This window comes from Apis mellifera, linkage group LG8 (assembly GCF_003254395.2).
Source record: "Apis mellifera strain DH4 linkage group LG8, Amel_HAv3.1, whole genome shotgun sequence".
In the NCBI taxonomy this organism is placed as follows: domain Eukaryota; kingdom Metazoa; phylum Arthropoda; class Insecta; order Hymenoptera; family Apidae; genus Apis; species Apis mellifera.
Window position 1 is genome coordinate 11,820,121 of NC_037645.1, and position 14,475 is coordinate 11,834,595.

General features: G+C 23.3%; 4 protein-coding genes across 5 annotated transcripts; 2 read left to right on the forward strand and 2 right to left on the reverse strand.

The window, feature by feature from the left end:
• Positions 1 to 25: 25 nt before the first annotated feature.
• On the reverse strand, positions 26 to 2,435 carry LOC102656792 (ras-related protein Rab-34-like). Of its 2 annotated transcripts, XM_006569707.3 has the most exons (7): positions 2,307 to 2,435; positions 1,775 to 1,941; positions 1,530 to 1,631; positions 1,256 to 1,320; positions 1,014 to 1,144; positions 488 to 695; positions 26 to 136 (listed from the first exon to the last, which is right to left on the reverse strand). In XM_006569707.3, exons 1-7 carry the CDS (start codon positions 2,364 to 2,366, stop codon positions 72 to 74), a joined length of 798 nt encoding a protein of 265 aa, XP_006569770.1. In that variant the 5' UTR covers positions 2,367 to 2,435; the 3' UTR covers positions 26 to 71. The 2 variants fall into 2 exon arrangements, with proteins under 2 accessions (XP_006569770.1, XP_006569771.1); XM_006569708.3 differs by lacking the exon at positions 1,530 to 1,631.
• A 599-nt stretch (positions 2,436 to 3,034) lies between these two features.
• Positions 3,035 to 4,733, forward strand: LOC409637 (60S ribosomal protein L23a). The gene is made up of 4 exons (XM_393135.7): positions 3,035 to 3,141; positions 3,590 to 3,891; positions 4,110 to 4,237; positions 4,403 to 4,733. Exons 1-4 carry the CDS (start codon positions 3,108 to 3,110, stop codon positions 4,662 to 4,664), a joined length of 726 nt encoding a protein of 241 aa, XP_393135.2. The 5' UTR covers positions 3,035 to 3,107; the 3' UTR covers positions 4,665 to 4,733.
• A 339-nt stretch (positions 4,734 to 5,072) lies between these two features.
• On the reverse strand, positions 5,073 to 9,687 carry LOC726778 (pre-mRNA-splicing factor ATP-dependent RNA helicase PRP16). The gene is made up of 8 exons (XM_026442271.1): positions 9,101 to 9,687; positions 8,717 to 8,949; positions 8,333 to 8,616; positions 7,607 to 8,208; positions 7,338 to 7,481; positions 6,351 to 7,263; positions 5,439 to 6,114; positions 5,073 to 5,345 (listed from the first exon to the last, which is right to left on the reverse strand). Exons 1-8 carry the CDS (start codon positions 9,578 to 9,580, stop codon positions 5,264 to 5,266), a joined length of 3,414 nt encoding a protein of 1,137 aa, XP_026298056.1. The 5' UTR covers positions 9,581 to 9,687; the 3' UTR covers positions 5,073 to 5,263.
• A 556-nt stretch (positions 9,688 to 10,243) lies between these two features.
• LOC551888 (WASH complex subunit 4) lies at positions 10,244 to 14,068 on the forward strand. The gene has a single exon (XM_624274.6). It carries the CDS (start codon positions 10,524 to 10,526, stop codon positions 13,782 to 13,784), a length of 3,261 nt encoding a protein of 1,086 aa, XP_624277.2. The 5' UTR covers positions 10,244 to 10,523; the 3' UTR covers positions 13,785 to 14,068.
• Positions 14,069 to 14,475: the final 407 nt, after the last annotated feature.

Here is a 14,475-nt window from a genome sequence, read left to right on the forward strand (position 1 = left end):
TTTTTTAAAAATGTCATATTTTTAATATATATATATATATTGTGTAACTAATTATTTGTGTATCTAATTATTTATGTTGAACATTTAAAACATATACTTCTTCTCGTTTGAATCCCCACTTTTTTGTCATTTAAAACTGAAATAAACATATTTTTTATTATTTTTAATTTAATAACAATTCTAATTTATAATTTTTTAATAAATTTAATACTTAATTTATAAGTATTATTCAATATATTAAATTAATTATTAATTATTAAATCAATTTAATTTTTATATTCAATTTATAAGTTAATATTAATTTATATATTATTATATCTAATATTTTTATTTATTACTTTAATAAATTTTTATTCATAAAATTAATTAATTTAAAGTAATAAATATATAGTTACGATTTTGAATAATTCTTAATATTTAATAAATATTGATGATTATACAAAATATTTTCATTCACTTTATAATTATAATCCAATAAAATACATACTTATTAAATTTGAACCAATGTTAATTGATTCTGGCTTCATATTTTGCAATTCGTTTAGAATTATGGAATGGAAAGATAATGCAGCTACTCTTGTGAATAGTTCTGATATTCCGACTCCAGTTCTGGCGGAAACGGCCCAAAATTCAGCTTTCATTTTCCGCGCTACTTCAACTGCTCGTTTTTCTATTATTCTATATATTTCATTGGACTAAAAATATTTTTTTTATTTCTCGTTTATAAAATAATTATATTAATTTATAATTTATAATTAATATAAACATAATATTTATTATGCTTAAAATATTCTTTTATATAGTAACATAAAATAATATTAATGTACTTTAAATGTTACTGATTACAAAAAAGATTTATAATTAATTTTCTATTTAAATATTTGAACAAATTCAAATTATAAAATAGTTTTTTAATTTAAATATATAATTTAATAAAAAATAATAAATACATAATTTAAAAAAAATTTAATTAGTTGCTTATTTTGATTTCTATTAATAAATCATGCAATTACCAATAAATCTTGTTTTGTGCCTATTAAAAATATATGACATGGTTCTGTATTACTTTGAGCAGCTTCATTTAACCATTGTTCGCAATGTCCTAATGATATTAAATTAGCCAAATCAAAAACTACCATGATCACTGAAATATATACATTTCTTATATAATATATAAATTTTTTATGTTTTATTATACATTTTTTATAATATTTTAATTTTTATATTTATAATATATGACAAATATTCATTATACCATTTGAATTTCTGTAATAAGATGCAGCTATGGATTTAAATCTTTCTTGACCTGCTGTATCCCATCTGAAATTTTTATCACATATTTCAATCAAAATATATTAAAATTTATTTTATAATAATAAAATAATAATATAATAATGCACTATATAAAGATTATTTTATAATTTTTAATATATATAATATTAATTATTAATTTTAATGTTGTAAAGTTTATTTATCCCAGAATATTAAAAAATTATACAATAAAATATTTTTAATTTAAATGAACGCACATTTGTAAATGAAAAGGTACGCCAAGAATATCAAATTTTTCTACTTCAAAATCTACACCAATTGTTGCTTTATAATTATTGTCAAATATTTTGTGACAAAATCTGAAATGCAAATGATATTTATTTAATTTAACGATAATATATAACTTACAATAAATTTTATAGAATAAATTCATATTAATATATTTTATCATATATATTATGAAATATATAAAATTATAATTTTATATAATAAATATGATTACCGATTTATTAGACATGATTTTCCAACTGAAACATCACCAATTATAATTGCTTTTGCAATTTTCGAAGTTAAATTTTTAGTTTTACATGAATGTTTAACAATTGTATTAAAATCTCTTTCATTATATTCTGTCATTTCAAATGAAAACGGGTGTGGCCATTTATCAATCTATAAAACATTAATTTATTTAATTACTTAATTTATAAATACATATAATTCATATGTTAATATGAAATAAAATATTAATTGAATATTAATAATAAAAATAATTATATTAGTTAAAAATTTATAAAACATTCTAATAAATTTAATTTAATATTATTAATAATAATTATATATATTATTAGTAATATATATAATAATTATAATAATTAATATAATAAAATCGTCAAATTAATTTACGAATTCAAAATTGATTTTTATTGAATATTTTAAAAGACTAACTTAATTTTAAATTTTATTAATTATATAATTGTTTAAGATTTTTTAATTATCTATATTATATTAAAATAAAATTTGAAATGAAATTATACCTGTCTATCATCTCGCGCTACTTCCATTATTTTATAAATAGCTGATCGTGTTTCCAACATTTACACTATATATTATTTAATACTATTTAATATTATAATTTAATACTTTTTAATATTATTTATAAATTTATAATATATAATTATATATAAAATTCAATGTTATTTATAAACATACGATTATATAATTTAATTATAATTATTTAAATTATGTAAATTTTATTTTAAAATTTAAAGAAAAATAAATAAAATATATATTTAAAGATTTTATATATATTATTTATTATATGCTTTATTTATATTAAATAGTTATTACGAGACCTAGAAAAACGATTCTTGTTACTTGCTACTACTAAGTAAATTTAAACTAAATGAAAACATTGGTTGCTACGACAGATGTACATTACATATGTTATCAATCTTATTTTAAAAAAATTAAATTAAATATATTGTAATTAAAATGATATTTGTATTAAAATGATATTGGTCATTCTAAAAAAAATTATTCAAATTTTTATGGAATAACTAAATGTAAAATATACAATTAAAATTTGTAAATAAATTAGATTATAATATGGAAATAATTTTATATAAATTAAACTATGAAATATAATTAATTTATTATAGTAATTGAATAATTAAATATTTTAATTTATATTTGTATGCATTTTTATATTTTGTATGCATTGTGAATACAAATAAATTTCTATTTTATAATATTGAATTTATATATAAATGATTAACGTAGTTTAGTGATTCCCTATACATATATTTCCGGTTAAAGTTCCCTTTCTTTTTAACAAAATGGCTCCTAAATCGAAGCCCACGGATAAGTCAGGTACATTTAAAAATTGTTAATAAAAAAATTTTAATTTCTTTTAATAACAATTTGAAAATTGTTTTTTAAATTTGTAAAAGATGATTAATAAAAATCTATGAAGTGAATGATATAAAAAATTGGATTAATAAACACGTGTTCAATTTCAACTTTAACCATGTGGTTTATTACTTGTTTTGTATGTGTTTTGTTTGAATAAAATATCTATATATATATATATATATTTTATATTTCTATATTTATAAAATACTTGTTATACATAATATATAAATAATGAATCTAAAAGATGTTATTTAATAAATTTATTTTTTATAAGAAATTTTGTTTATTATAACCTAAATATTTTCATATTTTTAAAACTGTTATAAATATTTGTTTAAAATATAATTATAAATAAAATATGATTAAAAATTATACTAATTTGATTATTTATTTTATTTTTTTCTAGCTAGCAAATCAGCTGAGAAAAAAACAGAGAAAAAAATTGAGAAAAAACCAACTACTGCAGCTTCAACATCAAAAGTTACAAAGCCAACTGCAAAAACATCTACTACTGCAAAAAAAGCAACAACTGCTAAATCTGCAAGTTCAACAAAACCTACAACAAAATCAACAGCAAAACCTGCACCTAAAGTTGTTGCAAAACCAGTAGTTGCAAAACCTAAGAAAAATGTTCAACCTGCAAAGAAAACACCTAAAGGTGGAAAACCAGCTGTACAACTTCAGAAAGCACTTAAAGCTCAAAAAAAGGTTTTTTCTTTAATAAGTATAAATAACTCTTAATAAAAAAAGTTTATAAATTAAGATGAAATTTAAATAAATCATGATTTTTATGATGATTTATTAGGGAATCTCATTGAATAATTATGATAAGAATTTAGTTTATTACTGATATATTACAATTATTTGAAATATATAATTGTTATAATTTATCATATAAATAATATATTTATAACATTTTTTCATAGATATTGAAAGGAGTTCATGGATCAAGAGTAAGAAAAATAAGAACATCTGTGCACTTCTATCGGCCAAAAACATTTAGACCACCAAGGAATCCAAAATATGCTAGAAAATCAGTTCCAAACAGAAATCGGTAAATATTAATAATTCTTCTATCTTTTATTATTTTGTTTTCTATTAAATTTATCATCTATTATTTTTTATCATCTATATCATCTATATTTTTTTATTTAAATATATCATTTAATTTCTTAATATATACATTAATTTTTAATATTTAAAATTTTTTTTCTTGTAGTATGGATGCATTTAATATTATTAAATTCCCTTTGACCACTGAAGCTGCTATGAAAAAAATTGAAGATAACAACACATTAGTTTTTATTGTACATACTCGTGCTAATAAATATCACATCAAAGCCTCTATTAAAAAATTGTATGATGTTGATGTGGCTAAAGTTAATACTTTGATTAGGCCAGATGGTAAAAAGAAAGCATATGTACGCTTAACTCGTGATTATGATGCACTTGATGTTGCTAATAAAATTGGTATAATATAAGCATATTTATATGTAATTGATATGGAAATATATCTATATCCATATTAATAAAACATATTGAACAAAAAACCTTATCATGTTTTTTATTTCATTAACAATTTTTTATCATTATTTTCTTATGATGATCAAATTGATATATTTTAATGTTTTTTTTAATATTAATTTTATAATATATTATAAAAATATATTTAAATTTATAGTAATAATAAATATAATAAATTATAATTATTTTCATTATAATAAATAATTATATTATTTTCATTATAAGATATAATAAAAGATAAAAAATATTTGTATGTCTATTAGTTCATTAAGAACTTATATATACCTAATATTTAGAATAAAATGTTTTAATTAAAATAATATTTTTTCAAATAAATATTCTAATATAAATTCAAAAACATTAAATATTGATTGTATATTAATTTTTATTAGAAATGTATATATTTACATATAAAATATATATACATGTTTAATAATACATATTTAAAATTACAAATACGGAAATATTTATCATTAAATTATTTGAATCTTATAACATACTTACAATATATTCTTCTAATATTATTTAATAATAAAAATATATACATTTTGAAAAATTATAATCCCAATCTACTTGGAGTTTTTCGATAAGGAGCAGGTGTTCCTGGTTCTCTAATACCTGGTGTTAATATCTCTTTTCTGTAAAGAATGTTAAATAATAATAAATAGTAATAAATCAATCATAAAATGCTAAGAAAGTATTATAAAATATTAAAAATTTTTATGACAAACTTTCTAATTGAAGCTTGTTCACGTTCAAGTTGTTCTTGTGCTCGAGCTTTCATTTCTTCTTCTGCTTCTTTCATTTGTCCTTCCATTTCGTGTAAATGTTGCATAGCTTGCCGTCTCTTTGCTCGTCCACTTCGTCCAGTTTCTTTAACGCTAAAGAACATAGGACCTAATTCTGCCAACCAGTGGCCATCAACAGCAGTTACGCATTGCATATATTCCTTAGCAGTCATTACAAGTTCATGATACACTACATAATCTGGTGTGAAGCCCATACCAAACAAAGCTGATGTTGGATGTAAATGGCATGGCATTCCAGTACGACAATTTACATATTCACCAATACCTTTTAAACGGGCTGCTTGATGGAAATATGCTGAACAAATACATTTTCGTACAATATCCCAATCAGTACCACAACTTACAACTTCCATTTTTTGTTGTTTTAAAATTTCTTCAAGTTGTTGCCGAACTTCTCTGACTTTACGCATAGCTTTTGCATGGATAAAATGATCATTACACCAAGAACTAGAATAACCATTTGCTTTCCATTGATTGTATACATTGAGATATGTTAGATGATCAGATTCTGGTACTTGAAATTTTTCTCTAGCTGAATCAGAATCTTCTTCACGACCTTTTGGTCGATAAAATATCGAAGGCACTGATAACATAGAAACTGAAAAATATTTTATATTATATGAAAAATATTCATAAAAATTAAAATAAAAATAAAAGACTAAGGATAAAAAAAAAAAAGATAAAAGATTTAGTTCATGATAAATTCTTACTTCTACTATTTTTAAAAAATACATAATTTATATATTATAATCAATTATATATTATTATAATATATTATATATTATAATCATTATTATTAATATATAATTTTTATAATATATTTTACATATCTACCTATAATAAGTATATCTGCAGTACAACCAAGTTGAGAAGCAACTATGAGCATTTGACATTGAGGTGGATCTAATGGAAATTCTGCCATTTGTCGTCCTAAAGGCGTTAAACGTCCTGTATGATCTAATGCACCCAAAATCCATAATTGATATAAAGAATTTAATATGTTATCTTGTGGTGGTGGATCCATAAAATGAAAAGCCAATAAATCTTGGACACCTAAAGACTTCAATAATAATACAGTATTTGCTAAATTGGTTCGTTGTATTTCCGGAACGCCAGTTAATAATAATTCATCTAAATATTGTCTTCGTGTATATAATCTATAACAGGTACCAGGACCAGTACGTCCTGCTCTTCCTGCTCTTTGATCAGCATTAGCTCTAGATACAGGATATACTTGTAAAGCATCCATACCAATTCGTGGATTATAAACTTTCAATTTGCAATATCCTGAGTCGACAACAAATACAATTCCATCAACAGTTAAAGAAGTTTCAGCTATATTTGTTGCTACGACACATTTTCGTAAACCTCCTTCTGAACGTTGAAAAATTTTAGCTTGTAAATCTGAAGGCAATTGTGAATAAATGGGTAAAATAGAAAGTGGAGGAGCTGATTCGATTTCTGCTAAACGTTCTTTTAAAGCTTCACAGGTAACTTCAATATCTTCTTGACCGGGCATAAATACTAATACATCGCCGGATCGAGGTTGTAAATGAATTTGTAACACTTGTTTTACTGCAGCATCGACATAATCTTCTACTGGATTTTTTGCATGTAATACTTCAACTGGAAATGTACGACCTGGAATTTGGAATGTTGCAGCATTTCCGAAAAATGCTGAAAATTTGCTAGAATCCATTGTAGCAGATGTTACGATTAATTTCAAATCATGCCGTCGAGCTACAACCTGTATATTTTTTTATATAAGTGATCTAAGATATACAAAAATATATTATTTTTATAATGAAATTATATATTTACCTCTCTTAGTAAACCAAATAAAACATCAGTGGATAAAGATCTTTCATGAGCTTCATCCATAATGATTACACTATATCGATCTAAATCCCCTTCTCTTAAACTTTCTCTTAATAAAATACCATCAGTCATATATTTAATAACAGTCTGTAAATAAATATAAAATTATTTAAAAATATTTATTCTAAACTTATTTAATTATTATTTTAAAAATTCTATTAATCTAAAAAATTAATATAAAAATTGTATTAATCTAAAAATATAAGACATACATCTTTTGAAGTGCAATCTTCGAAACGAATAGCATAACCAACTTTATCTCCTAAAGTAGTAGCCATTTCATCAGAAACTCTTTTTGCCACAGACATAGCAGCTACTCTTCGAGGTTGCGTACATCCAATTATACCATAATGACTATAACCATCTTCATGAAGATATTGAGTTAATTGTGTAGTTTTTCCACTACCAGTTTCTCCAACAATAACTACGACACTATTTTCTCTAATTACATTTAATAATTCTTGTCGTACTGCAAATACTGGAAGACTTCTTCTTTGATATTGAATAGATCTATATTTAGCTTCTCCAGTGACTTCATCACTTCGTATATGACGAGCATATTTTTGACCAGCTTTAAAATCAGTTTCTTGTCCTGGATCTTCTCTATCATCTTTATGTCTATCACGTACTCCCATGATATTACCAATATGAGTTCCAGCTAGTTCCCAATGTTTTTTTTGTGCTCTTTTCCTTTCTTTTTGTTCACGATATGCACGTACTAAAGCTGATCCTTTTCTTGCTACAAGAGCCATATCAGAAGTAGGATCACGCACAGGTACAACAGGTTCTGGTTGTTTAGTAAATACAATTCGACCTAATAAATAATAAATTTTGATTAAATATATATTTGTATACAAAATCATAATAAATTAATATTTAACATATTTGTTTATAATATTTTATAAATGAAATTATCAATTATAGAAAAGATATTTTACCATCTAAAAATGGTGGAACAACATTATGAACTAAAAGATGTACTCTGGTTTCCCCTTCATCATCAGGATCATCATCATGATCTAAAGAACTTACAACACCAGATGTTAACATTCTATTGCGTTCCCATAATTCATTATCCTTGTTAATTTGTCTTTGTTGTGCTGAAAGACGTTTTTGTCTCTTTGCTTCTAGTTCCATTTCTTTTTTACGTGTATATTCTTCAGATACATCAGCAAATGCATGATTTTCTCCATCATCTAAACCATACCATTCTCTGTCTAATCTAAAAATAAATATTTATTTCTTAATATATATATATATAACATAATATAAAAAAATATACAAATAAAAAAAAATTTTTTAAATTATTAATATTATAATACCTTTGTTGCTCTTCTTCCCATAATTCTTTTTCCTCTCCTTCAATACTAGGTGTAGCACCACTAGCTTTTCGTTCTCTATTCCATGAATTATATTTGTATGAAGGTGTAAATTCACTTCTAATACTATCTCTACCATCTTTACTATTGTAAATATTAGGTGTTGGATGATCCCAACTGGATTTTCTTGGTTCTTCATCTTCATCATCATCCCAATTACTTCTAGATGTTGAATCCTATAATATAATACAATAGCAAATTCTCATTAAATTTTATTACTTATGTATAGTAAAATTTATGTATTATTAATTATTTAGAATAATTTGATAATAAATTTATATAAAAATATATAATAATATAAAAATATATAAAAAATTATATATTTACTTTTGTTTTAAATATTGGAGTTTGCGGTTCATCTTTAAATCTTAAAGGTGTTTGTCTATTACTATCTCTAACACTATCTCTACTTCTACTCCTTTCTCTATCTCTATGCCTATCTCTATCTCTGTAATTATGTTTATGATGTTTATCCTGTGCACTTAATCTTTGATGTTTTAGTCGCACTTCTAATCTTTGTTGTGCTTCAGAATTCACTCCTCCAGTATGAGTAGGAGTTTCTTCAGCATAAGATCGATATTTTCTTTCTTTAACTTCTGACTTTGGTGAATTTGAATTAGATTTTAAATTATTTTCTTGCAAATTTTCTTGTCTTTTTCGTTTTGCAAGTTTATCAAGACCCAAAACTGATACTTGAGGTTTTTTAAATGTATGATCAGAAGATTTTTTTCGAATAATTAAACCTCCTACTTGATTTTTATCAGTTCCCTCTAACCTATACACACTTGAATCATTTGATGTATCCATTTTTTACTATGAATTGTCGCGGTTCTTTTATGTACGCTATCAGAAATATGCACACATTATGTCAATTCACATACATTGTATATTTAGTGAGAGATCTATAGCGACCTCTATATCTATTCAACTGTTCCGCCGAAAAACTGCATTTCCGCTAAAAAATTAATAGCAAAATTTTTTTTAGTGACAAAAATAGTCAATACTTTTTAAGAAAAATCATTAATTTGCAATTTGTATTTTTTTAAAGACTTTTTTTTATATCTCATTTAATAAATTAATTCTTATAACTTTTAAAAATAATACAAGACATTAAGTTATCGCGTTTTAAATATTTTATATGCCAATATTTTGAATTATATTGTATAACTAGCAAAAATTCCTAAAATTTTACAAATGACTTTTAAATTATTGAATTTCAATAATTAATAATTATTTTCAAATTCTGTATGTCAATATTTATAAAAGACATAAAAATAAAAAATTTAAATTTAATTTTTAAAGTTTTATTTTAAGTTTTATTTTAAAGTAAATAAATTTTTGATTCGCATTTTTTTTGTACATTAAATTTCGCACAGTAAATTTTTATTTTCTCAATATTGTTAACCAATCTTACTGCCTCAAGATTTTAATCATATAGTTTTATTTATATCTTTTGACTCGTCTCATTGGACAGACTATAATAGTGTTACTTATTAACTTTTTATAATATGTATGCATATTGTACAAATTTTTATAAACATGGAAGAAATAACAGTGTAGTACTCAAAAGTTCTTAAAGATATTGTTTATGAAAGTAATACTTTTATTATGAAAAGTAATACTGAAATATGAAATTATAATGAAACTTTATTATGCGTGAATTATTGAAAGATATACTAATTTAAAAATTAAATTTTATTTGTTAATAAAAATAATATTTTATATAGTATTACTAATATAAGAAGCGATAATGATAGAATCGTCAACATGGAATACGAAAAAAGATGAAACAATATATAAAACGGCAGGTTCAATACATTTGCGAAAATATGGACAGTTTTTCGAAAATTTAGCAAAGCAAACATGGAAAAAAGATTCTACATTAGAATATTTTATGGAAGGCCCTCTTCGGCTTGTATATAAACCTGTTGAGGATATTAGCTTGATAAGTTTAATAGAAATGGAAAATAAATTTTTATCAAAATTACTTGCTGCAGTTGCTGGTACTTGCAGAGAAATTAGACTTCTTGTAATGGAAGCTAAAACATTCTATAAAAAATTGTTTACTCATGGAGAAAAAGGAACAGAAAATAATCAGAATAATATCACATCTCTTCTATCTGATTTGCAAGATTTATTTGTTTTTGTAAATAGAATATGGACAGTTACACATTTAACAACAGAACAATTATCTAATCTAGCCAGTGATTCTAATGATGTATATTTACCTGTATTAATAGAACATTTTATTGATTTGTTTATAATTGTTTTAACATTAGACGAAATTGTTGAATCTCAACCATCATTACAAGAGCAATGGAAAAAATATAGAATGAATGTACATTCTATTATGCATAATCCATCGCAATTTGGTATAAATGAATCTAAACTACATGTGTTCAATAAGTTATTGAAAGATTTACAAGAAAATTTATTAAAGAAAGTTTTATTTTCTAAAACAATAGAAAGTGTAATGGATGTAAATAAAGGACCTATAATGAGTGAACATATTACTAATTATCTAAAAAATTTAATAATAGATATAGAAAATAAACCAAATGATTATGTTTCATTAAATAAAAATTGGATTGAAATAAATATTGGTATTGTTATAATAACAAAATTATTTGGTACCTGTGATAAAAGATTAATTAAAAGGGTGCTTGAAAATAATAAAAAATTCTATGCTGTAAATTTAATTGGAAATATTATATGGATTCCAAGTAAATTTTTAAGTGATTTTTTGCCAAAGGAAGCTGGAAATACTATTAATCAACAAGTAGGAGAAAAAATATTATGTTCAAGAATACAGAAACTTTCGCAAACTGTAAATAGTTTAATTCAGAAAGCAGTAACATGGTGCATTGATATGCAAAGTATTTTAATGAAAACAAGTCTTCAAATTTCAGATATTGGACAAAAACAATCTTTATTAGTTGATTTAGTTGCTCTTTTATCTCAAATTAAAGAAATCATATCTTTTATAATAAATATGCATGCAATTCTTATTAAACCAATGAATCGCAATACTGTCCAATTAATTTGTAGATTAATAGAAGTACAAAAATCTTTACAGACTACATTTTACATTTTGGGACCAGTTATAGTGCAATCACAAAGTCAAGTGTTACAATATTTAAGTTACTATATATTAATTACATTAGAAACTGCACGTAAAAGTTTGATTCAGAAAGATAAAGGTTATAGTAAAGAAAAATTAGACTCATTATCATTAGTGGGTTTAAGTATGAGATTATTAAATGGACCACCAAGTGCAGATAGGAGATTAATAATTAGATGTGCTCTAGCATGTGCTAATCAATTAACAGATACTTTCAAAGAGGAAGATATGGTGAAATTACGTTTTTCATTAAATAACTATGATATTATTGCTGAGTTGCACAATATTATTATAGATCTCTGTGATTATTCTATATTATTGTATCACCAGAATATAATTCCAGCTTATTTTTCTTCTGTAACAGATAGTAATTTAAATATAAATCACATAGTTCATTTATTCAATGCATTTAACAGTACTATAAGCGAACAAGAAGGATTAAATTTAAAACAAAAAAGAATTACACAATTAAAAGAAATGTTAACCAAAAATATATTAGAACCTGTTTGCCATGAGATTGAAACCAATTTAAGGCTTCATGTTCATGAGCATTTAAAATTGAATTCTACAAATCCATTTAATACTGGAGCAAAAGATGGTGGAAGAATAGTGCGATCACTACCTCTACCTTTAGCAAATAGTATGATATATGCCAAAAGATTTATCGAACATTATCTTGATGATATGTTTTATAATCTCACTACAGTGGCATTGCATGATTGGAGAACATATCGAATGATGCATGCTTTGGCACATTATAAATTAAATCTTGATACTGTTCAAAATCCCTTGCCTACACAAACTTTGGAACAAGGTTTGGATGCGTTAGAAATTATGAGAAACATTCATGTATTTGTTTCAAAATATTTGTATAATTTAAACACTCAAACATTTATTGAACATACTAGTAACAATAAGCATTTAAATACCATTGGAATTCGACATATAGCAAATTCTATTAGAACACATGGAACTGGTATTATGAGTACAACAGTTAACTTTGTTTATCAATTTCTTCGTATAAAATTACATACATTTTCACAATTTCTTTTTGATGAACATATAAAATCAAGATTAATGCGAGATATAAGATTTATTAAAACTCAGAGAGAAAATGGAACAACACCTTACACATATGAAAGAGCAGAAAAATTCCAAAAAGGAATCAGAAAATTAGGTATGACACCTGATGGTCTAAGTTACTTAGATCAATTTCGACAATTAATAACTCATATTGGAAATGCATTGGGCTATGTACGATTAATCAGATCTGGTGGATTACATGCTAGTTCAAATGCTGTTTCATTCTTGCCAAATATTGATTCATCTATACCATTTGAATTAATGTGTAAAAATTTAAATTATAGTGCAACAACTCAAGCAGCAGCAAAATGCTTAGAAAATGATATTGCAAATTTAGTACGACATTTCACAGAAGGTATACAATATTTCAAACTTCTTGTTGATGTATTTGCATCTGCTTTTCGAGATACTGAATCACATCATTTGCAACAATTTTATGCTATTATACCACCATTAACATTAAGTTTTGTTGATAATTCGATATCAAATAAAGAAAAAATGTTTAAGAAAAATCAAATAGGTGCAGCTTTTACTGATGATGGTTTTGCAATGGGAATTGCTTATATAAATGCCCTTTTAAATCAGTCATCAGAATTGGATAGTTTACATTGGTTTAAAACAGTTGAACAATATATAAATACTGAAAAACAAGTTGCAGAGGGTAATAAAAACATTCATGGAGATGAAAAATTGCAACAAACAAGGGCATTAACATTAAAACGCTTAGGTGAAAGGAGTGCTGAATTTCAACTGCTTTATTATAGTTTATCTGGGGCTAGAGTATTCTTTAAACAATCTGATACATAATATTTCATAATGTATCATTGAATTGATTAATTATGTGATAGTTAAATATTTTTCATTATTATGATAGTTTCATATTTTTCATTATTAATGTATAAAAAATATTAAATTATACAATGAATAATGTTATGTGCTATATAAAAAATAGCTTTAAATGTTAAAAACAGCTATAATTATATGCTATAAATTTATTTTATTTTCATAATCCTTTTGTAACTTGTATTATATATATTACAATAATGAGAAAATAAAAATACAGTAATATATAAAATAAATTTTGACTTATTAAAAAGACATAATTTACAGTGAACTCTCCATATCCATAGAGATAAGTCCCAAAATTTGCGAATAATATATATCATTATAATATATATATTATATATAATAAAATTTAATTTATTAATTATTAAATTTTAAGAAAAATAATTAATAATAAAATCTAACAATTAAATAGTAATGAATAATAATGAAAAATAAAAATTAAAAATTATATATTAAAAAACAACAATATAATATCAATACAATGTTATATAATAGATGAAATAAAGTGAATAATGAAGATATATAATGCATTATTTATATCAGAATTATATCTAGAATTATCTATGTATATTGTATAATTCTGGTAAATATTATCTGGTAGGTTCTAATAAGAATTCAAGAATTTATTTAATTTTTTGAGATTCCAAAGTCC

Bases quoted from the DNA above. Each gene is read 5' to 3' on its own strand.
- LOC102656792 (XM_006569707.3), bottom strand. From the start codon at position 2,366: ATGTTGGAAACACGATCAGCTATTTATAAAATAATGGAAGTAGCGCGA. The intron at 1,632-1,774 runs GTAATCATATTT...TTTGCATTTCAG, and splicing joins AAATCATGTCTAATAAATCG to ATTTTGTCACAAAATATTTG. The intron at 137-487 runs GTATGTATTTTA...TGTTTATTTCAG, and splicing joins CATTGGTTCAAATTTAATAA to TTTTAAATGACAAAAAAGTG.
- LOC409637 (XM_393135.7), top strand. From the start codon at position 3,108: ATGGCTCCTAAATCGAAGCCCACGGATAAGTCAG. The intron at 3,142-3,589 runs GTACATTTAAAA...ATTTTTTTCTAG, and splicing joins GAAGCCCACGGATAAGTCAG to CTAGCAAATCAGCTGAGAAA. The intron at 4,238-4,402 runs GTAAATATTAAT...TTTTTCTTGTAG, and splicing joins TCAGTTCCAAACAGAAATCG to TATGGATGCATTTAATATTA.
- LOC726778 (XM_026442271.1), bottom strand. From the start codon at position 9,580: ATGGATACATCAAATGATTCAAGTGTGTATAGGTTAGAGGGAACTGAT. The intron at 8,950-9,100 runs GTAAATATATAA...ATTATATTATAG, and splicing joins CTCCAATATTTAAAACAAAA to GATTCAACATCTAGAAGTAA. The intron at 8,617-8,716 runs GTATTATAATAT...ATTTATTTTTAG, and splicing joins TGGGAAGAAGAGCAACAAAG to ATTAGACAGAGAATGGTATG.
- LOC551888 (XM_624274.6), top strand. From the start codon at position 10,524: ATGATAGAATCGTCAACATGGAATACGAAAAAAGATGAAACAATATAT.